This window comes from Pavona decussata, unplaced genomic scaffold (genome assembly GCF_977016875.1).
Source record: "Pavona decussata unplaced genomic scaffold, jaPavDecu1.1 SCAFFOLD_114, whole genome shotgun sequence".
NCBI lineage: Eukaryota > Metazoa > Cnidaria > Anthozoa > Scleractinia > Agariciidae > Pavona > Pavona decussata.
Genome location: NW_028145528.1, coordinates 3,872,815 through 3,895,000, shown reverse-complemented (window position 1 = coordinate 3,895,000; position 22,186 = coordinate 3,872,815). Strand labels below are relative to the sequence as shown.

Genomic DNA, 22,186 nt, shown 5'->3' with positions numbered 1-22,186 from the left:
CTCATTTTTGAGCTTCTCACTGGGAGGTTAGTTATTTCAGTATCCTTAAAAACTAAAATCTTCATAGGCTTGTCTGGCTGCCAGTACGAACAATAAATGTAACCTTTACGGCTACATACATAAAACAAAAACAGAGTGAAAGCACGGTGGAGTACCTCAGCCGATCCGCAGGTACAACGCTAAAGTAAACTTGAGAAAATTTACCTTTTCCCTCTTTTCTTTGTCAAATTAGCCACATCTGACAAGTATACATCTTTATACGTATTATATAAATCAGTCATAATCATGATCATTTCTTTCGATTCGTGGAAGTGTCGTAATTTTGCTGGGACGATAATTTTTATCGCCCGACACTCACAAATGACGCATTTTGCCCATGCAAGGATGTTTCAATGGATTTGTTTTATCAAGTTTAATCAGCTCATGATGTTCTTTTCAAACGCCAGGCACTATCCTTAAAGTAGCGTAACTTGAAAAGTAGTCCAGTAAACATCCATTCAAACGTTTTCCAACAATGCTCGTTTTCTTACCCTTCGCAGTCCGCCATTTTATGGCTCCGACCCCATGAAGACATGTAACATTATACTTCGAGGAATGGACGTGGTTGAGTTTCCCAAAAAGATCGGCCGCAATCCTCAAAACCTTATAAGAAGACTGTGTAAGGAAAGTCCCACGGAGCGATTGGGATATCAAAAGGATGGCCTTAATGATGTCAAGAAGCACAAGTAAGATACCGCTGTGATTTCTCTTTTAACTCCTTATAACGGAATCTGTTTTGATGAGGCCTAGTAGAATATAAGTTAAGTTTCTTGGGTGGGTTCATAAATACAGTGTTATTCTTGAAGTTATCTCAAGATTTTCTAATGAAAGATTATTGCCTCCTAAAGATTATTGCCTCCTTTGATTATGTTAACGCATAGTTGTCTATTGCAGATGGTTCCAAGGTTTTCACTGGCAGGGTCTCTTGGAGAGAACTCTTGAACCTCCAATAAAACCAAAGGTATTATGCGATGCTAATTAATTCCTTACTGGATTGTTCACCATACAAAAAGTCTTATGTAGCTCAGAGGTAGAGAATTGTTTCAGCCATAAGCTTAACTCCTTTTTGAAATAAACGTGTAGCATAATCATAGGCATTCATGTCTCTCAAGCTAGACGCTTGACAAATAACTTCCCAACTAAAACCTTTCCATAACACAACAGCATGTGACATGGGGTTGAACTTCCATAATGTTTTTGGTGATTGGGGAAGACCTCAGCATTGTGTTGGCTGGTTTGTAATCCCTTAAGTTTGCGGTTTCGTCTGAGTTAACTAGCCTCCCAAGTATTCGCTTTCAAGGGAGTCGTATAAACTTCCTCCTAGAATGGAATCCAACTCCCCTAAAAGCGGCTGCTTCAAAGCACCAAAATATTTCTCCGTTTTCAAGGCAAATCCCCCAGAATCATAACCTCTAGTCTTAGACCAGAAATACATAAGTAAGCAAAGCCAAAAGCATTAGTCATTCTTTAACTTTCTTATAAAAATAAATAAACAAAACAAACAAACTTTAGTACTATCCATGGCAGTGCTACAATGACAAACAATTTTCTGGAATACCAATTTTTGGCAATGCTACAACCGTGTCCCTGTTCTTGTCCCACCGGACAATGTTGTTGGAAACGTGTATCAAAATGTGATATACAAGCACTGATTTAAAGCACTATCTTACTGCACGCGGATAAGGGGGGGGGGGGGGGGGGGAGTGGGGGGGGTGGGGGTGTTCGACGATTTTTGACAGTTATTGCGTTTGAAAAACAAGTAGGACAACTTGAAAATGAAACAGAGCACGTAAAAGTGTCTTTCGTTTTCCGACTCAGTGTACGTAGCCATAGCAAAGCCCGCACGGATCAAATTGTTTAAAATATAAACCTTATTTAGGCCAATTATCTCTAAGAATATTAATCGTAGATATTTTGTTCAGTTGAACAATGTTTTATTTGCATGGCCCTTTTAAGTTTCACAAGTCATCTTTAGGGGGTGTTATTGTTTTACTGTCTATCAGGTTAAAAGCGCCACAGACTACGGCAACTTTGATCATTACCCAAAGGACATGGATGTGCCACCGGATGATCTATCAGGATGGGATGAGAACTTTTAATACATGTTGGAAGCTGCAGTGAAAGCATGTCATTGGATCCTTGCAGAAACACGTGTTAAACCAAACAACGTTTCCATGTTCTGATGATCTTAATGCTTTTAAATTGACTCCCAAAAATTATTATGAGGACATCGGAACGCCGTTTGCTTTAACCTCAATTTTTTCTTTTTATTTTATTCGTTGTTGATCAACAAATGGTGAGACTGCTCCATAGTGTATCTCACCGTGTTGGATTGTGGAATAGGCCACTCAAGGCACTGATTGATTGGGAAGGGATTGAGAGGGGATATATGAGATTCCATCCATTCACTCTGACTTATCTCAGCATCCTTCAAGGGTCAACTTGGCTTAACAGTTCAGTTATGCATCAGTCAATTCCTGTAGTGCCTATCCCCCCTCCCCTCCCTCGTGGGCATTAGTGATAAGTTCGTCAGCAAAGACAATAAATTTGCGATAAACTACGTCTAAGAAGGATATGAATAAGATTGTAAATCTACAGAAAAACGGTCACTGTAATAATACAGAGAAATAACAAGGATTATTTATCTGAGACTAAGTTTGGGATGAATTGACTTTCATAAGCTAAGAATGAAGTTGAGCCGTAAAACGAAAAAAATCAACATCTCAGATAAAAGTTTTATTACTGTACCGTGGGGCATTTGAACAGCCCGTTTGTCCCCACCATGGGGCATTTGCCGATTTATTTTTCAGAAAATGCTATTGCCCGGGGGTTTGCCCGATAGAGCGGGGAGGGAAATGGCTACTACTAGAAATAACGAATTGGTTATATTAACATTAACCGACATTCTTATACACCGCATATCAGTCATTGCTGTTCTATGCGCTTGACACCTATATATAAAACTAACAATATTCAAAGGCTTGTTTAAAAAGGAATGTCTTCAGTCTTGATTAAAAACGCCTTAGCCCTCTCTAGCTCGGATGCCTTTCGGCAATAATTAGTTACCTAGTTCTGGAACGGCATTAGAAGAACGATACCAGTGAGTCTTAAAATTTGGGAATTATAATGAGAAATTGAAAAACGGCTTTCAACTAATGAGAGCGCGTGCTTTTTTAGCACACGTTATTTTTTAAAAAAATATATAGTGTTAGTAGTGGAGTCTATCTTTTTCTCAGAAAATATCTACCTTTCTCATGTTTTAATAAACCCGAGAAACGATTTAAAAAGAAATCATATTTATGCTAGAAGGTATTTCAAAAGTACAAAAATTTATCATATAAGCAAATTATTTATTTATCAAAAGTGTATATATCATGTGTATTTTTAAGAATTATTTTAACATCCTAGGAAAATACTATCTTAAGAGACTAAGTTGGTGTCTAAGATATTTAGTTCAAATGAATAGAGCGGTCTTCAATTGAGTGTCGTGAAACCAAAGACCAAAGCAATTATTCGGACCAATCAGAGTACACAAAAACAGTATAATGAACCAATTAGAAGTCAAAGCATATACATGTAACCGGCGCCAAGCGCGGGAAAACGCGAAGGAGTAAGTCACGATTGGTTTTGGTCTTTCTTTTCATTGGCTGAGAAAGTGGCGCGATTGTTTTAAACCAATCACGGAGCGAAGGAAAACAGAACCACGGCAAACACCGTTTGCTGTGGTTTTGCGCAGTATTACTCTCGACATTCAAGGGAAAACCGTTCTAACGTTTTATTTGCACGGCTCTTTCAAGAAGTTTTGCATGGCAAAGTGGCTTCAGAAGTTAATCAGATCCCGATTTTGTGAGGTCTTCAGGGTTGTAGCTTTTTCATGGCTTATCATAGGCTGCAGTATACGAAAGGCAAAGGCACTATTTTGGTCAAGGAGGCAAGTAGGATTGAAATTCCTAAGTTTAAGGTCTGCCGTCCTCCAAAATGAAACGGAAGGTAGCTATATAGACACTGCTCAGAGTGATATTTGTCAATTTTTTACGACGAATTTGTAGATTTGTACATTTCGATGCACTTTGTGCAGGGTATAGGTAGTAGACCAATACCAAATACCGACTGTATAAGCACCAATATTACCTAATAAAGAAACTTTTCATCAATTCTTAATAAAGCGATATAAAGAACAGTGTTCGTGCCTTACCTTTTTCCGTGGCCAAGATGGCCTCTTTAAAATCATGGGAACGCCTATAAAAAGGTTTACATTTGAGCCCTGGAATGACTTTTGATACAAATCTTTTTTTCCTGCGAAATGTAACTGAGAAGCGCGGGAAGTTAACAAAATGGAATAGAGAAAGAACAGGGTTTTATTTCAATTCAAACTTGAACATTTTCTAACGAAAGGGGTACGTTTTTTTTTTCAGCTACGTATTGGGTACTTTCTATGGAAGCATTTCCCAGATGTTTCTAAATCAGGATATCCTGAAATGCTGCACTGAATTTTTCTCTCCAATTCTCTTGAAAGAACTTAATATATTCTTATTTAGTGGCTTATGAATATTTTTTTGGTAGTTCTTAGCTTATGCAGCCATGTTACGTTGTATGATAGGTGTTTCATTATACTCGTTTTAAATACACAATATATATACTACCAAAAAACGCTCCCTGGAAAATATTTCTGTGTTTGAATTAAAGGACACTAGATATCTTTTGTTCTACTTACTTATACAGAGAGGAAAATATATGAATTCATGTTATTGTTGATAAATGCGAATATAATAAATGTATCTGTTAAGATATGCTGGGTTGCTTCAATGACTGTTAAATTAAGAAACGTAATGTCTGTCCGAGGAAGCTGTTGTTTTAGATCCCGAGTGCTGAATTGAGGTGTTCACTGTCGCACTGTCCTTTTCCTTTCTTTTTCTTTATTTCTTGTTTGTTTGTTTGTTTGTTTATGTGCAGCCATCAGTGGCCAGCGTTTACGTTGAGATCAGAAAAAAAAAATGTTTAATGTGTTAGCACACTGACAGCTAAAAAAAAACATGTCCTGCTGTGACGGGGGGTTTTTCCACTCTAAGCGAACGGGAAGGTTTCGGGCTATTCTGAACTTCAACGGGAGAACTTCTGTGACAAATTCTTGGGGAAGATTAACTCAAGGAGAGGTCGCTTGCGAGAAAGGGCCGTCACTCCCCTGAGGTACCAAGATCTAGCCGCAACTGGATGTAGAATTAACAGCGACAACTTCACTTTTGGTTCCAACAGTAGTTTATTCTCGAAGGACGAACTGACATATGTTCGTCCAACAGCAAGGTTGTAAACATGTAATCACTGATGTTCACCGATGTAATCGCTTAGCGCTACTTACAGAGTTGTATATATATGATTTGTACAAGTATCCATTGTTAACAGAATACAATACGCTTGAATGTGAAAAGTCAGTTACAGAGGACGCGGCAGTACTTTGAACATAGTTAGTATGCTTTGAATAACGCGTAGAAGATTAAAAGCCAAGTTCAGTTTAGCACCAAAACCTCACTAACGACTAGCTAACGACTACACTTGTTAATCAAGGATAACTTGCACCATTCAACTGTCCTAAAAATAAAAGTTCTTGAGGTGTGTAAACGTAGCTACATGTAATGAGTTTTCCGAAGTGTCAGTGAACGGCTCGTGCCGCGTAATTACCGTCATTACAGTTCACAAAGAAACTCACTTAGTGTTCATAACTAAAAGGTATATCCTATTGAATACTCCTGAAAACGCAATTACAGAACGGAGCTCATTTCAAGAGTATTCATTTCAACCGAAAAAGTAACACTTCTAGAACTTCCAAGTTGATTAACCTTATTCAGGTCAACGAAGATAATTTGAAAATATTTCCTAGCATAGCTACTGTTGGTTTTCTAATTATTTTCCCTTTAGTAACAAGCATTATAAGGTTTTCGAGAACATTTGCACAGCTCGGCAAATTACTAAAAGCTAAAACGGAAACTAAGGTTACCATTGCCCTTTACAAATTGAACGATATACGATCTAGAACCAATAATAACAAGAACTTAAGCCACAAAATATACTTGGATAAATATGAAATATTCCCTATAAATTCGAATATGAGCACAATAAATATCGACCAAAGTTTCCCTAACACTGCGATGACGCTGGATCTCGACCATCATTTTAAATACATCGTATTTCGTGGATAGAGAAACTGAATCATTGCTATAATTACCCTCCATGCCAAGCCTCATTGTCATGGCTTTAAAGGTCTTGTAGTTACGAAGGGAGGAGAGGCACACAACGGGTCCCCAGGCTCAGAAACTAATTAAAAGCTGAACTGGTTAAGTATTATTTTCGATTTCCTTTTGATTTTCCTTTAAACTGTCGAGAGTAATTCGGTAATTGCTTTGGTTTTGCATTACTTCGTTTTAATTTGTGATTGATAAGAAAAACGTGATCACTTTTTTCAACCAATGAGAAACATGCGCCTTGCTTGCACGCGTTTTTCCGCGCTTTACGCCGGTTACATGTGTTCGCACGATTTCTGACTGGTTCATTGCGCCGTTTACCTCTGCTCTGTTTGGCCAGAGTAATTACTTTGGTTTTGGTTTTACGACATTCAAATGAAAACCGCTCTATGTCATTCACCTAAAGCAATACCTCCAACAGGTGATTAATGGCTTTATCTATGCTTGTCATGCGGCACATTTCAAAATATTTCACAACAAGCAACGCCCCGCGTGCGAAATTTAAGCTATAGCAAGACCACCGCACTACAGATATATATAATTTACAAGTTTATGTGGTTGTAAAAGGCAGGTTCTTTGTGCCTGTAATAACCTGTATGTCATACCGTAAAAAGTTAAATTATAAATATGATAATTAAAAATCTTTACCAATTAGTACACTCAGTAAATGATCGTTGGCTGTAATCTAACAACAAGAGTGGCCCTCATCAGAAATTCTGAAGGGCATAACAAAAATTTATTTCCCCTACGGTGCTACTCGTGAATGACTCATATTTTTCACCATTTTGTGTAATTGCTTTTTTAACAGCTTTTGTTTTGTATTTTGGCCGGAAAATATCATTTGAAAAATTAATAACAATATTAAGATTATTCTTGTTGTCGGTAGCACATCTCATGACTTGGAGACCTTGGACGGAGAAAGTCAAACACCCTTTCAACCTATAGCAACATTGTTTAGCCCGGAACATATATAAAATCTGGAATATTTTAATTTTCCAGTTGATACCGGTATATCTTGTTGCTGTTCCATCTCTATAATATCAAGTTAAATATAATTGTTTCCAATTAATACGCAGAACTCTCCATCCGGATGCATGTTTTTATGAATAGGAAACGGAAGAAAAGCTTTTTTCAGGGGCACCCAAAGACAGTTTTCTCTGAGATCCTTTGAAACGCTATTTCAGGCTATGTGGAGTGCCTTTAAAGCTCGGTAGGTTCATTTTAGGCCGCGCTATAATATTTTTATCTGTTCGGTCGTTCTAGGGGAACTTGAGTATTTTCGAAATTACTAGGTCATCGTTTGTCCTTTTCCCGAAAACCTTAGGTCTTATTTCCTTTCCGAGAATCTTAGCTGACCTTTTTTCGGTACTCGAAACTACATTTTTATCAATCCGAAAACACCAGGCCTTAAATTTCCCATATCACGAAAGTTCGAGGTGAAAATTCCCTTTAGAAAATTGTAGGGGATTAAGGGCCTTCCGAACAGATACTTTACCGAAACGATCCGTTGGGTGCCCCTGTTTTTTCACGCTTATAAACTAAGATTGTCAAGCACTACATTATACTAAAGTCATGTGATTCAAAAAATTAAAAGAAGTTCTATTTCACTATGCTTTTGAGGCCTTGGCTGGTTTACTGGCCTGGCCATTTTAACCCTTTAACCGTTAATATCAAAGAACAAATTATCCTATCTGGTCCCTATACTTTTCTTATAAAAGTACCGGGGAGAAGTTATTAAAAAATCAAGAAAATGATCATATTCTTAATTCTCATGACCTCAGGGGTTGAATAAGCATTGCTGATATTACAAGGAGAAATTTGATGCTGATCAATGTTAGGGCTTAAAACGGTTTGATAAATGGAATCGATACTCTGAAAAATACGGGAACCTACATATCTCACATACAGCCATTAACAAGAGCGTGTTAAGTGCCCTAAAGTGCTCTCTATTTAGGAAAGACAACAATATTTTGTTACACCACCTATTACACGAATTTATTGCCCCTCATAGGGTTACTTGGCCATATTTATATTTAAGGCGTCCAATTTTTAAGCAAACGATGGGTTTCAGTCTTAAACTTTTAACACGGGCGTGTTAAGATCTATAAAGTAAACACAAAATTATTTGGAAGACCCCTTAGCGCATACACGAAGTGGTTACACTGCATAAAGCTATATGATTTTGAGGCCCCTTAGTTTTAAGCAAACGATAGATCTCTTTTAATCTAGACCGAAATTTTATGGCAGCAAATATTGTTTCCTGTTGAGCAATTTGTCGTACAGCTGTATTGCTTTTGCCAGTAAGGCTATTATTTTCTACTATTAGCAACTAATGATAGCAATAAACCTTATATTCTGCCGATATGTATTTATATATACAAAACAGTATGTGGTAAGAGGCTATGGTAATTATAAAACACTCACACCTTGAAATTGAGCGCTGTGTTTAATTTGTTTGCGACCTTGGTGAATATCGCTAAAAATTATTTTCTTTAAAGATTGCCCAGGCGCACTTGACATCTTAAAATTGTAATGATTAAATTTATCAATAAAAATTAATGTTAAGCTGAGAAGCATTATCATAACGCTGTAAAGCCTCCCGTTTAATTTATTATCCGCTTGGTTATTTCTTTAAAAATTCCCATTTTCTAAAATGATCACCTGTAAACACGTATATTAGGAGTTACGGATGTTTTGCCAAAGTTGGGAGGAAGTAATATTCTATTGGTTACTTTGTTTAATTGCTTGTCCACTTGAAATAATGCCTAAAGAAATTCATCTCGAAAACGTTCACCTGCAACCTTATGTTAATCAAAAGAAATATTCTCAACATAAGAGCACTCGCACCACACAATCCTGCTTTTAAAGACAACGATGAATGAAACTTGTTCAACACCTGATTTTCTTCGCTATTCGTTCTTACAAGAATTCTCCGAAAACATTTTCATTTTTATTTGTGTCCTCGACGCCATAGTGTTCTTGTCTTCGTCGGTTGGTAATATCCTCATTTTAGTCGCATTACGCAAGAGCCAGTCCCTACGCGCTCCTTCCAAAGCCCTATTCAGCAGTTTGGCGTTATCGGACCTTGCTGTTGGACTACTTGTTGTTCCACTGCATTTCGGTTTAATGTTAGCCACAATCACCAAGGATCCATCGCTCTACTGTACACTGCTGCCACCCTCTACCGTTATCGGATTTGTGTTAGCTTCGGCTTCATTTTTGACAACTACTGCTATCGCGGTTGACCGATACCTCGCCTTTCGCCTCAAGCTTCGTTACAGGTTCTTAGTTAGCGTTAGCCGAGTCGTGGCAGTACTTGCCTTGGCGTGGATAACGGCAATTGCATTTGCCGGTTCGTGGGTAGCGAACAGAAAAGTGAGTCATGTTTTGGCAATTATCGCTATTTGCCCGTGTGCTGCAGTAAATTTCTACTGCTACTGGAAGATCTTTTTCGGTTTGCGGCAACGCCGAACGATTCGAGCTGAAGAACAGAACCATTCTGGGAAAATTCACAAGAAATATTTTAATCTTGTTGTATATAAAAAGTCTGTAAAGAACATGTTTTTGATCTACTGTATCATTTTGTTCTGTTATGTTCCATATTCTTTGGCGTTGGGGATGCAGTTTGCATTTGGAGTCAACAGCTCTACCTTTCTAGTCCTCAGTATATCGTACACCATCATACTCCTAAATTCGTCGCTTAATCCGATTGTTTATTTTTGGCGAATACGAGAGATAAGGCAACAGGTTGTGGAAATATTTAACAGCATTTATCTTCAATGGACAAGTTAGACAACAACAACAAGTACGCTTTAAAACATAGCGCGTGCTTCCCTATCTAATTCCTATTGGCGTTATCATGGTACCGTTCTGGCCGTGCGTCCATTCGATGATGTGTGCAAATCAGACAAACTCGGGTTTCCTTCGTTTAGTTTTTACAAAGTTTCCCCAGAAATGGAAGAAAATAGTGAAGAACTATACCCGAATTCTCTCTTGGAATTGAGTCTTCTCCAACTGTACCGTGCACCAAGTAAACATCGGGATGACTGGAAACCCTAGCTCCTGCCTTTAACTTTGACTAAAACATTTGAGTACTTAAACATTCTGTGGGCTTGGAAACTTGTTTGTCTACATTTTCATTGACTTTAAACTAATCGAAGGAGCAAATTTTCACCGATACCATTGTGGCGTGTTTATAACCAGGTGCATGAGCCAATAAATAAGGAAACTTTGTTTTTCCATTCAGCGCATTGAGAAAATTTTGTAATCAATAATAAATAAATTAAACTTGTTTTCCGTGCAGTACTTTGATGTCACTATGTTATAAAAGAATTGGTTCGTGCTTTTAGCCGTGCGTATATCGAGTTATGGATGCACATGGGAAAGAAGCCGCGTAAGAGTCTTACGCGGCTTCTTTCGTGCTCTCCAAACTTTCCGCGTGCATCCATAACTCGATATACGCACGCTATAAGCATGAACCAATTCTTAACTTGTCCTCTGTACACTTTTTCAGTTTTCATTTCTTGTATGGAAAAGGCAGCCAAGATTTTTTGGCTTTGCAGTTTCTTTTGTCTGTTCTTTCGTCATCTTGTTTTCCGGCATCACTATCATTCATCCACTTTTAAATATTCAAAGTCGTGTTCCTCAGTGTAACCGGTAGTTTGAACATTGTATTGAGTTTTAGAGGTTGTTTCTGGAACGAGATCCCGCAGGAGGTTTAAGGCCTCCGTTTCTATCTTTTTCATTATAATCCTGTACCGTGTAATACTTGCGTTCGTTTGACGAAGGAGAACGCAAACCAAATACTGCATTGAAACTTTCATCTTCTTAGGGGCCGGTGTACTGTTTGAAACGGTATATACCGGCCCCTAAGTTCTTTTCGTCAAAAACTAAAAGAGTCAGTGTTATCAAAAATGTTGCATTATTTTTTATTTCAATAGTGTCACTCAACGGGCCTTTCCCCTCTAAAATTATTCTTGGTTCGCGGAAATTGGCCGCATCCAGTGTCGCAAATGGGAACTTCAACATAATACTACAAATTAAGATTATTTCTCAATGTCATTTCCAATGAGATTGGACGAACAATTTTGTGTCAGATCCGTTAGAGAGGATGAACTAAGTGTTTACTTCATCCTCTCGTGGTCAGATGTACTTGAATGTAGTAGAAATTCGGTTATTACTTTGGCCGGAAAGGAAACTTCAAACATTCTGCAAAGAAGCTGATTTGAGCAAAAACGAAAAACAGCGAGTGAAATTGAAATGAACACAAAAGGGTGCACCCACGGTATAGCTGAAGTTGTACCGACAAATTCAGCTTAGCGTGTTCAGCGCACTCCTTTAAGTTTTGATATATGCTTGCTACTTAGACTGTGGATGTATTCTTGAACCTTCAGGCAAAACTTCTTTACGAATGAATGTAAATGTGGCATGTTTCGCGGCTGTTGTTGGTGTTTCCGCTACTGTTAGTCTTCTAAAGTTTTCCCAAACTTCTACTCTTTTTTCTGTTTTTAATCTATTCTGGACACACTCCGGCAGGGCTGGAATGATTTCTATTTCTCTTTTACAACTCACAAAAATTTATCCGTGTTTCCATATCTTTATGAGCGAGTTTTTCAAGCCAATCAGAGCGCGCATTCACTAACTGTTATTTAATAAACAACTTTAAAATTTCTAAGTTTTAATTCAGGAAGCATTCTCTTTCCTCGACTGACGAAACAACGGCCTTTTTATGACAGCTAAATTAAAACTCAAAAATCATGACCAGCTAGAGTCAATACGCTGTCGCCGGTATTGAAAGAAGCCTTCATATCAAAATGAGTCTTTTATTTGTAGCTGCAGTTTCCTTTAATCCGCAAAGTAACTGAGGAATAGTGCATCAGCCTTCACCACCGTTTCAAGTATTCAAGGCCACTCCTGTTTTACGTCGAAATTTTTCAGATTTCTTGCCGTCGGGCTCCGAAGGTCATCTGTTGTCTTAGAAATTTAATATTACTTCACACGATGGGTCGAGCTGTTGTTTGCAAAATTCAGTTTTCATATGGTCGAAGCAATTGAAACGTTAAAATTTATCTGAGGTGTGTGAAGAATTTGGAAACAAGGTTGAAAGCACCAACTAACTAAGTAGATTTATGGAGGCTGATTAGAAACGGAGTAGTCGAGAAAAAGGAGAAAAGCTGAATAAATAGTAGAAGAGTAAAATATTTTAAACGTGTGGTCATATGCCTTTCTTAAATAAACTGAATAAAAATCCCTGGCAGAGAGATTCTCAGAATTTTAACTGAAAGAACCACTCAAACATCTTAAGAGTGTGCGATCTTTGTTTGAATCGTCTTTTTGAAGCCTATTCAAGTTTGGCAAAGTAACGACTTCTGACAACTGGGCTATAATGTTTGTCATGGTTTGTAATGAGGCGCAACAGCTTATAATGCATAAGGTCAAGGTATAATGTAGTTTACTCTACTAGGAATTTTGTGATGAAAGTGACTGCTGGCGACATGAAATTCACGATTTCAATAATGATAGTACAGATACTGTAGTCTCATTGTAAGATATTTTTCGAAGTTTACAACACTATTGTAAGGAATTGGCTAGTTTGACTGCAGGAGTATCAGTACCTTGTCCTGTTTGCCTGTGACATGATGGTCATTATGGATGGCGTGACAGTGTGACCAAGCACGTGGAATAGTTTGACGAAAGCATTGTGGACTTGGCAAAACTTATGTGCTGTATCTTTGTGTCTATACTTTTTTAAATCTACGTAGCGTATATTTGGGTTGATATATGACGAGAAATTAAGCTGAGATCCTTGTAACATGACGAGAGAGAGAACCTGAGATCCTTGTGCCTCATCCGTATGATCCGTCTCCTCCCTCCTCAGCCGGGTATTTATTAAACACTGGACCAAAGGGATTTGATTGGCTTAGTGGCCATGATGAGCCATTATACCATGTTCGAGAAGAAGCGACCATTAAATTGTCTTCTGGTTGTTCTTTTTTAAATAAAACAATTACAGTTGTATTCCACTCGCGCTTTTTGGATATCAGATGATACATAGCCAACTCGGCCCTACGCGCCTCGTTGGCTATGTATCATCTGATATCCAACGCGCGCTTGTAGAATAATTGTTAAGTATAGACCGCAAACTTTGAATAAACATGACTTTACAAAACGCAAATAAACGTGATGTTACATAATCAGTCGTAGATTGAATAAACATGACCACAGTTGCATGCGGATAAACATGACGTTACCGTCACCTACTCACGTTTTTGTAAATTTATTACAACTCGTACCCGATCCAAGTAGAGAAATACACAAGAACAACGATTGAGTGGCGTATAATCTTCGATCTCTGTCAACACACAGGACTTGTGCCCGATCCAAGCAGGAAAAGCAGCTCAAAAACAATGATCGTATCGAACAACTTTTTATAAAAACCAGTCTTGATCTTCTATGCAGATCATCAAAGCAACGTGACGTAAAACATACCCCAGTGTACAACCGGTGCACACCAAATTGCGCATGCCCCCAATTTGACATCCATCGAATCGAGAACAGGCCATTTCCGAGTTGCTTTGAACCTTATTTTAACGGGAGGCTCAGTGCAAAGCTTTTCATATGAAAATTAGTTTTGTTTGCTTATGACTGAAAATTATTTTCATGATAAAAACTGTGCAGTTAGCCTCGCTTTTATAATGACGTTCAGAGCAACTTGGAAATGGCCTATTTTCTCCCCTATGATGTAAAGGCAATAGTGGCATGAGCCGCTCGCTTAGATGTCTAGACGTCTCTCTAGGTAAAGGGGGAAATTTTACTTGACAACAACTGTCTACAGAATAAGCCGCTAACGAAGATGGCTCGGAGTTTCTCACAAGTTATTTCTAGAAGTCGTGAGGTTGTCAGGTGATAACAGTGTTTTAAGTCTCGAAGGAGATTGGACACTCCTCTGATCCCACACGCATTGTTATATTTCCCGCCAGTTTCTACAATACTGCACTTGTTGTATTTCCGTAACTCTGTCAACTCTCCAGCCAAAATATTGGTGACACTTGAAAGGAATAGTGACAAATGTCCATCTCTGAAACTGACATCAGTTTCCTTGTTTATATCACGTGATTGTCCGAGGGTTGTCTGGCCGTCAGAATACGAGAATTCTCTGCCACGTCAGTACATATTTGTGATGAAGCCCCAAACGAATTAAAAATATATAACTGTACAACCACGAGGTGGTGTCCTAGGCACGGTTACACTGTATTAAAAAAAATAGCTTAATCTATCGCGAAACATAGCAGGGTTTTTTTACACTCTAAAAAATACCTTTACATGGGACGGTGGCGTGATCACAAGGGAAAACCCCCCGAACGCAGTTTCAGTTTCGAGAGAAAAGGGAAAGCCCGCCCCACTGTCTTTTTGTGGGTTCAAGGTGACGGTCATGAACACAAAGATAAACATTTATTACCTTCAGATGAGACTAAACAATGTTTTTCATACTGCATAAAATTAGTTAACGCTATGGTTTTTGCTGGAGTTTAGGACTTTTATGGACGACAAACGAAGAGGAAATGGATATAAAAAGGAAGAAGAAAATAAAAAGAAACAATTACAAAAAGAAAAGAAAGAGAAAGCGAAAACCGTGCGAAAGGTCAGCTTTTGTACTCAAACACGTGATCGACAAAAACAGATGACGCAACTTTTGTACAACAATGAACATGCGCAACAAGATCTCGTGACTCGGTGGAAGATTTCGGGAAGACGGAGCAAAGTTATTTTGCAGGAGAGTGCTTCAGATCGAAGGAATATCGTACCGTTTACAGCCACAACAAGACACAATGAACAGCACAGAGACTGATGTATTGCCATCCGAATCAAGAGCGATTCCTTCCAGACGTATTGTGGTGAACGATCCGGGTCAAATACCGATCGATTATTCCACTACTCCAGGAGGAACCATATTTTCCACAACTCCAGGCGGTATGTAAGGCGTTATTTTGAGCTCATTGTTATCAGTTTTGTTTAAGTACCTTGTACAACTGTTGGCCAGCAGGATTTCTTGCCGTACACGTTGGCCTTTGAGGCTAAGTTTGGTGATTTAGCTTGTTCGGTTGCTTCGTTATACAACTGCGTATGAGCCAAATCCACGTATCGATTGCAAGCATCTTCGAGTTTCATCAGCCGGGCGTTTAAAGTGCATTCATGTCCATTCGTTGCGTATTTCTCTTCCAATTTTCTTTAACGTTGGAGTGCATTTACTTGGCATTTTCCATAAAACTTGCAGTTATGTCAAACGCGAATGTTTTGCTTCGAAATTTTCAAGAACAAGTACAGTCACGTAAGCTAAATATTACCCGTCTTTGCATATTGTTTCGATAGCGAGCAATTGTTGTCGGTGAATATTAGTCTGAGCATTTCGGCAAGCTTCTTATGTCGTTTATTCGAACACTTTTAAGCACCGACAAAGGGCGCAACGCTTTGAACAAAGGCAAAGCCATTTCATGTCGTCATAACTTTTTGAGGTGTAATTTGCTGAACTGTCCCAAAAAGTGCCTACGTACGCTTGTATTACTTGCAGTGCGGTCGATTCTAGGTCTTCGTATTTAATGTTCAGGCGTTTTACTTTCATCCTGTGCCAAACTAGTTTTGTTTACGTTTGGTGGATGTAAACAATTCCCACGTGTTCTGATATCACGCCTCAAGGTATTTCATTTGTAATTCAAAGCTATTTCGCTATGGTATATCTTTTGTCTTCATGCAAATCAAAGTACAACAATGTTCAAATCTGCTCTTGACCAGGCCGGCTAAGGGCAGGCATTTCTAAAATGTTTGGAGTTACTTGAGGCCATTGAGCTGCAACTTAATCTTCCCTTAACTTAGTTCCTGGATCATGGTTAAACCATTTAAATCAACTGTGTACTTTGATTTAAAAGAAAAAAGCTTCGGTTGCTAATTGTTTGTCATGCTACCAAATGGTAAAATAATTAAGTCTTATTGTTTGTCTATAAATGTATAATTCTGGCAACAAGCGTTGCCTAAAATTCAGTTGAAACCAAACTTTAGACATTTTTTTAAGGTGCGTACAGTTTTTCCTTTCAACTGTTAGGCATTGGTTGGACTTAGCAAATTTTTTGCACAAATTTGATTACTTTCGGACAAAAGCTGTCAACAAAACACTTTTCCTAGTCTGGCCCAAACTTTTCCAGGTTGCAAAATTTGTGTAAACCGACAAAAACATCAGATGCCATAGTGCTTGGGTGGGGGAGGCAGATTTTCTGAAGAACAAGCTGAACAATAGTGATCACGGCAGTGACTGTCAACACTTGAAAGACGGAACAGAATAGTTGTGATAAGGTCAAAAAAGCATGGGATGTGCTTCAGTTCACAGTCTTTCTTTGTCATGGATGGACCTGGACTTTATAACCAGTACAATCCCTCGCAATTCCCTGCTTTTTTTCAGTGCCAAATACTTGCAATTTTTATACCCTCAGGTGCTAAAAGGCGACCAAATTTATAATAAATAGAGAAGAACTGAGTGAAGCCCAGGCGAAGACTTTGCAGGATTCTCCTTCATCATCTTCTCCTGAGCTTGAGGAGCCAAAGAGGTCTTACGAGAAATGGATGACCAATCAAAAAAAAAATGCTTGATCGGCTTATGGACCAATAATTTTGACAGTTACCTCCCACATGTGCAACCCCACTCAGTTTGAGTAAAAATTTTATTTTCCGTTTGCAATTTCTGTGGAGGTTTTGTCGGCAAAGTTTAAACTTTGCCTTAGCGTGACCCCTGCCTTACATACTTACATATTTTATATTGCTTTTTGTCACATTTACAGTACATGGTCTGCATTTCAGGTGTCCCCTAGATCTTTTGGCACAAGATTATTGAAATCATATTTTAGCGCTTTATCTTTGTGCAGGCTTTTAACTTCGTTTGTTTATGAGTTGATGAAGTGTGGTTAAAATGCTGCTCACTGTGTACTATAACTGAGTTGTGTTTCAATGTAAAGGCATGAGAGAGATGGGAAAAATGACATAACTCTGCATGAGAAATAAAAATACATTGTGTTGTTGCATTTCCAGTCTTGGAACAGTAATATGAACAGTCAAGTGCCAAGATGTTATTGTTTACAAAATGGAAAGTGCTTTCATTATTATTTTAAAAATAATTTCCCACTGCAATTTTTCCATTTAATCTTTTCGATAGACACCATTGCCTCAAATGGTATGTTTCTGTTTCCCAGGTGGTTTCCCTGGGAGCAGTTTGGGATGCAAATAAACCCAAATTTTTTCTTCATTAAATTAGCCTCAACGCATAAACAATCGATAATAATGGTCACCTTGCATGTGACAACACAATCTTTAACACACAATCTTTATTTGTACTCTTGCCTTATGTGATGTATTGACCATTCAATAGGACAAACACTTCTGGACTATGAACGTTTTCATTGTAAAATTTCAGTGTTTCCACATACCAAACCAGAGTTGTCTTTTGAAAGATTTGAGCTGATTGCAAACCTTTCAAACACTCATTTTTGATGGAATTTCAAAGGAAATATAACTTTTTTTGTTATTGACACATGCATTAAGAGGAAGGAAATCTCTTTTGGTTGTTCCCTTGTCACAAGAGAGCCACATTTGTTTCAAGATCATTTTCCTCTCTGTCCCGCTGTAATAAGAATTTGAGAAAATAAGAAAAAAAGGCTAATTTCTGGAAGAACAATTTAGTGCACTTGATATTTCAAGGTTCCCCAAATAATCAATCATCCTCTTTACACTTACAGTACATTGCATTTCCTTTTTGTCTACAAATGTATTTTTAATCCTTTTTTTTCTCCAACGTACCATATTTATGTAAAAAAGCCCCCCCCCCCCCCCCCACCCTACTGTAGTTGCATTGGTCATGCTATAGCAACTAGGTTAAGCTTTGCCTGTGTGGGCCATCTGTAGCTATAGCTGTGTAATGCTACTTTCTGTCAAGGTTCATACAGCTCATGGAAAACCTGGAAAGTCATGGAATTTTGTAATTTTAACATATTAATTAATGTATATGACGCCCTAGTTCAACCACATTTTAATTACTGTAGTGTTGTTTGGGGCAACTGTGGCAGTGGTCTCTCTGAAAAGCTTCAGAAGCTCCAAAATCGTGCAGCCCGTATTTTAATGTGTGCCAATTATGACTCTAACATCGATGAATTGTTCCGGGCACTGGGTTGGCGTAAACTAAAATACCAAAGATTGGAATCGGCTGCTATGATGATGTACAAATCTTTACATGGAATGACCCCTGAATATCTGAGTTCTAGATTTGTTTCTCGAAACGACGTAACATCATATCGATTAAGGAATACTGAAAATAAATTGGCTCTTCCGCAGCCCCGCACCAATTATTTAAAGAAGAGTTTCTCTTACAGGGGAGATGGGTTGTGGAACAGCCTATCTAGTGACCTTCGTGCAGCAACATCTTTACATAATTTTAAATTTAATTTACGTCACCACAGTTTTGAATGAGTTTTAACACGGCATCCTTGTAAAGCAGCTTTTAGTATATGGTTAACAGTAGTTTAGGTTAGTTAGTTTAGTTAGGTATGATTTTGGTTATCTTTTATCTTTTATCTCTGAATGTATATCTCATATTTGCTGAAGGATTTACCGTGTCTAAATAAAGTTACCTTACCTTACCTTACCTTAATTTCATTTTCCAGGCCTGGATGGTCATGGATTTTAGTTGTGGGTGATCATGGAAAGTCATTGAAAGTAATGCTTATGGGGAAAAATCACTAAGAAAGCATGCTTTTAGGAAATAAAAAAGGAAGAAGATGAACTATTTAACAGAATGAAAAGGAACCAAAAAACTGATTTTCACTCAGTAGAAATAAGCACTGTACATTTTCACACTGTAAAACACCAAGCACAGAAGAGTATGAAACCTGTCCGTGCCTCATATAAACCTTACTCTTGCTTCTTTATAACGCCGCTTGTTTTCAATTATGATGAAATGGGTGCTTATTTTCTATCAGGAACACGCATAATATATGAACGGAAGTTTCTACTTGAGCTTCGCAACTCTCCATTGTCGCGTACTCCTCCGCGGAACCTGCCACTGATCCCTGGTGTGACTTGTGATGGAAAGGTCAAGCCTACAAATCCCAAGGACAATGGTGTACCAACCACAGAGACAGACAATGATAAGAATGACCATGGTTAGTATACTTTTTACAGAGTTACCATTAACTGCACTAAAAGGAATATGGGTTTGCCGGGGACCCTTTTTGTTTGTCAGTGATCCTTTTTCCCAGCAATTGCTTTAGCATTCATGTAATGAATGGATAGTTGAAAAATTGGAATGCTCTTAAAGTTTTTCTGCAAAATGCCATCAAGCAAACGTTGCCCGTGAAAAGGTGCAGCTAGTAAAATGTGCATGTGAAATGCTTCACTTGAACAGCCACTCTAGACTCGAAACATCTAGCATTGCAAGTGCATGCAGGTAACATGTCCTGACAGAGAAAGATATGTGGTCAAATCCTGTTATTGAAGACACTGTGGAGACCAGGAAAAGTGTCCATAGACCCTGTATTATTGGAGTGTCATTACTAAGGAGGTTTATTTTGAGGATAATGTGTTGGGCAGGACCAAGAAAACTGTCCGTAATAACAAGGTTTCGTTATTAAGTGGGTGTCTTTGTAGTTGGGCTCCACTGTACATAATTTATTTCCTCCTAATTCATTCATTGGTATTCTTGTTTCTCTTATCACCAGCAGAACCAGAAGGACCTCAATTTCAGATGGACATCTAGGGCAGATGTGTGGGTGCTTGTAACATACCAATGATTATTTCAGTGACTGTTGTCTTAGATTTCTCAGTTGCACTTGAATCTGTAACCCCACTTTGAGTGCCAGCATTCAGTGGGTGTAAATATTGTTACGTTTAGTGTGGAGTTATGGAATGGTATTTGGCAAGAACATCGGTTTGCCTCTTGTTGAGAAAAAAAAAAAGAATGACACATCAATTGAGGTTGTACATAGAATTGCTTTTCTTGACACTGGCCATGTCAAAATAAATGTTTTGGCCAAATGGCAGAATGACTATTGTCTGTGTGACCTCTTTGTATCTTGTGGATTCTCTGGGTGAAAGTAAGGGTTATACAAGCCTGAAGTTACATCAATAAAAATATGATAGAAAGACAACAAAATAATATAAACTTGAAGGACAACATCACAATAGCCTTGACAACAGGACAACATAGTAGACTTGCTTCATAGGGCATTCCCTGAATTTGAATTATAATCAGATGTTCATCGTCATCAACATCATCGTCTTCATTTGTAATAAATACAATGCCCCTAAAAACAAATGGTCTTCCTTTGTGCCGTGTGGAAGGAAAAACTACCTGAGACCCATAAATGAAAGAAAACAAATTATACTAAGTATAAACTAGAACAAACCACCCTGCTTTGTTAAGTGAAAATTGTAACAAGAATTGCTATGAAAAATTAGTTACATTTTTGTCATTGTCTTACCTCTACTGGGATCTCTTTCCACAAGACAGATCCCATGTAATGCAGGCTAGCTTTTACAACATTTGTACAGCTCTTGGTCTAGGCCAATTCAATTCAGAATTCCAGGTGTTACCTATGAATGACCACTTCAGATATTTGTTAAAAATCTGTTTTAAGTATGATGGAGGGAAACTATGGTAAATAGGCATTCATTTTAAAGAGTTGTTCTTTTTGTCTCTCTTTTTATCAGAAAGACTAGAACGAAACAAAACATATCCAAGCTTAAAGCTCGTGGCTCCGCGCCAAGGTGCAAACCCTTGCCCTTTTTGTATACCATTTTTGACAGAAAAGGTAACCCTTTTATAAACCTTCCATAGACTGATGGTACCCCTTCCACATACCTACGGTAAGTGAAGTTATAAAAAGTCTTAAAAACTCCTGCACCTCTTATACACAAGCTTTCCAGTGCTGTTTGATTCAAAATAGCACTTATTTCAATGCGGAGGGTTTTCTTAGCCAACAAAAATGACGAAGAGTGCAGCATGTGTAGACTCCCCACATGGCTGTTGTGGTACTAGTTGGGAGAATTTGTTCCAGCATCAGCATAGCCTTTAGTGTCTTGATTAAGGAGAAATCAGATGCTGATCACTATTGGGGCTAAAAGAGGTTTAATCCTTTATTTGTATGCTTTTGAGTTCCTTGTTATAGATTCATACTTTAACAGAAAGCACACAACAAATTTACAGCCCCCCCCCCCCCCCACTTCCCCCGTAGAGTTGTGACGTCAAAAATACTATGGTTTGACCTTTCAAGTGGGGGGCAATTTAACAGCATTTGCTATGTAGGCTATGGTCCAACACAATCAAAGCCAGATAAGTCACTATCACTTGGTAAATTTGGATTGCGTTCCGTAACTACACGCAATTTTGCTTGCTTCGTTTACTAGAAATATAAGTGGCGTTGCTTTTTTCTGCTTTGTTATCGGTGCTCTGGTATTGGGCTTTTCTCTCCCTATACTGAGCAAGGAATTAAAGTTGGCGTTCCTCGGCAAATGAAAATCATAGGAAAAGTGTTTTAAGTGTTAAATTTTTGGGGGGGTTAAATTTTCATACACTCGATTTTTTAGAAAAACACCGCCCCCCCCCCCCCCCTCTCCCCCTAGGACGTAATAAACGATCGGTCCCTAAAACAAAAATACAGGGAAATAAATGAAAAGTACAAAACACGACTGGACGCTTTTTGGCGCAGCCACGTGCCTCCAATTTTTTTTCTTAAGATCCTTTTCCGAGTGCCAAAAGTTTCCAATTCATAAATTCTTCAGAACTTCGATGTTTTATGAAAATTATTTGACATCCGATTTCCATACAAATACTTATTTGAAGACGTGTTTGCCTACTCGTCAGAATGGCGTCGAAAACC

The 22,186-nt window shown here is 38.2% G+C and overlaps 3 protein-coding genes across 4 annotated transcripts in view; all 3 read left to right on the top strand.

Moving 5' to 3' along the window:
• The window catches only part of LOC146470295 (cGMP-dependent protein kinase 1-like), a 21,139-nt gene extending 16,920 nt beyond the window's left edge, over positions 1-4,219 (top strand). Inside the window, exons 16-19 of the mRNA XM_085122368.1 lie at positions 1-26; positions 540-725; positions 934-1,000; positions 2,043-4,219. The exon at positions 1-26 is cut by the window's left edge and continues 39 nt beyond it. Coding sequence (XP_084978494.1) covers positions 1-26; positions 540-725; positions 934-1,000; positions 2,043-2,138 — 375 coding nt within the window. The 3' untranslated portion in view covers positions 2,139-4,219. The remainder of the gene's footprint in view (positions 27-539; positions 726-933; positions 1,001-2,042) is intronic.
• LOC146470290 (translocator protein-like) overlaps positions 1-22,186 on the top strand; it is a 117,454-nt gene that overhangs the window by 69,679 nt on the left and 25,589 nt on the right. The gene's annotated exons all lie outside the window — the stretch shown is intronic.
• LOC146470294 (eukaryotic translation initiation factor 4E-binding protein 2-like) lies at positions 14,994-20,350 on the top strand. Of its 2 annotated transcripts, none has more exons than XM_085122367.1 (3): positions 14,994-15,245; positions 19,289-19,471; positions 20,027-20,350. In XM_085122367.1, exons 1-3 carry the CDS (start codon positions 15,104-15,106, stop codon positions 20,062-20,064), a joined length of 363 nt encoding a protein of 120 aa, XP_084978493.1. In that variant the 5' UTR covers positions 14,994-15,103; the 3' UTR covers positions 20,065-20,350. The 2 variants fall into 2 exon arrangements, with proteins under 2 accessions (XP_084978493.1, XP_084978492.1); XM_085122366.1 differs by having other exon boundaries at positions 14,998-15,245; positions 20,030-20,350.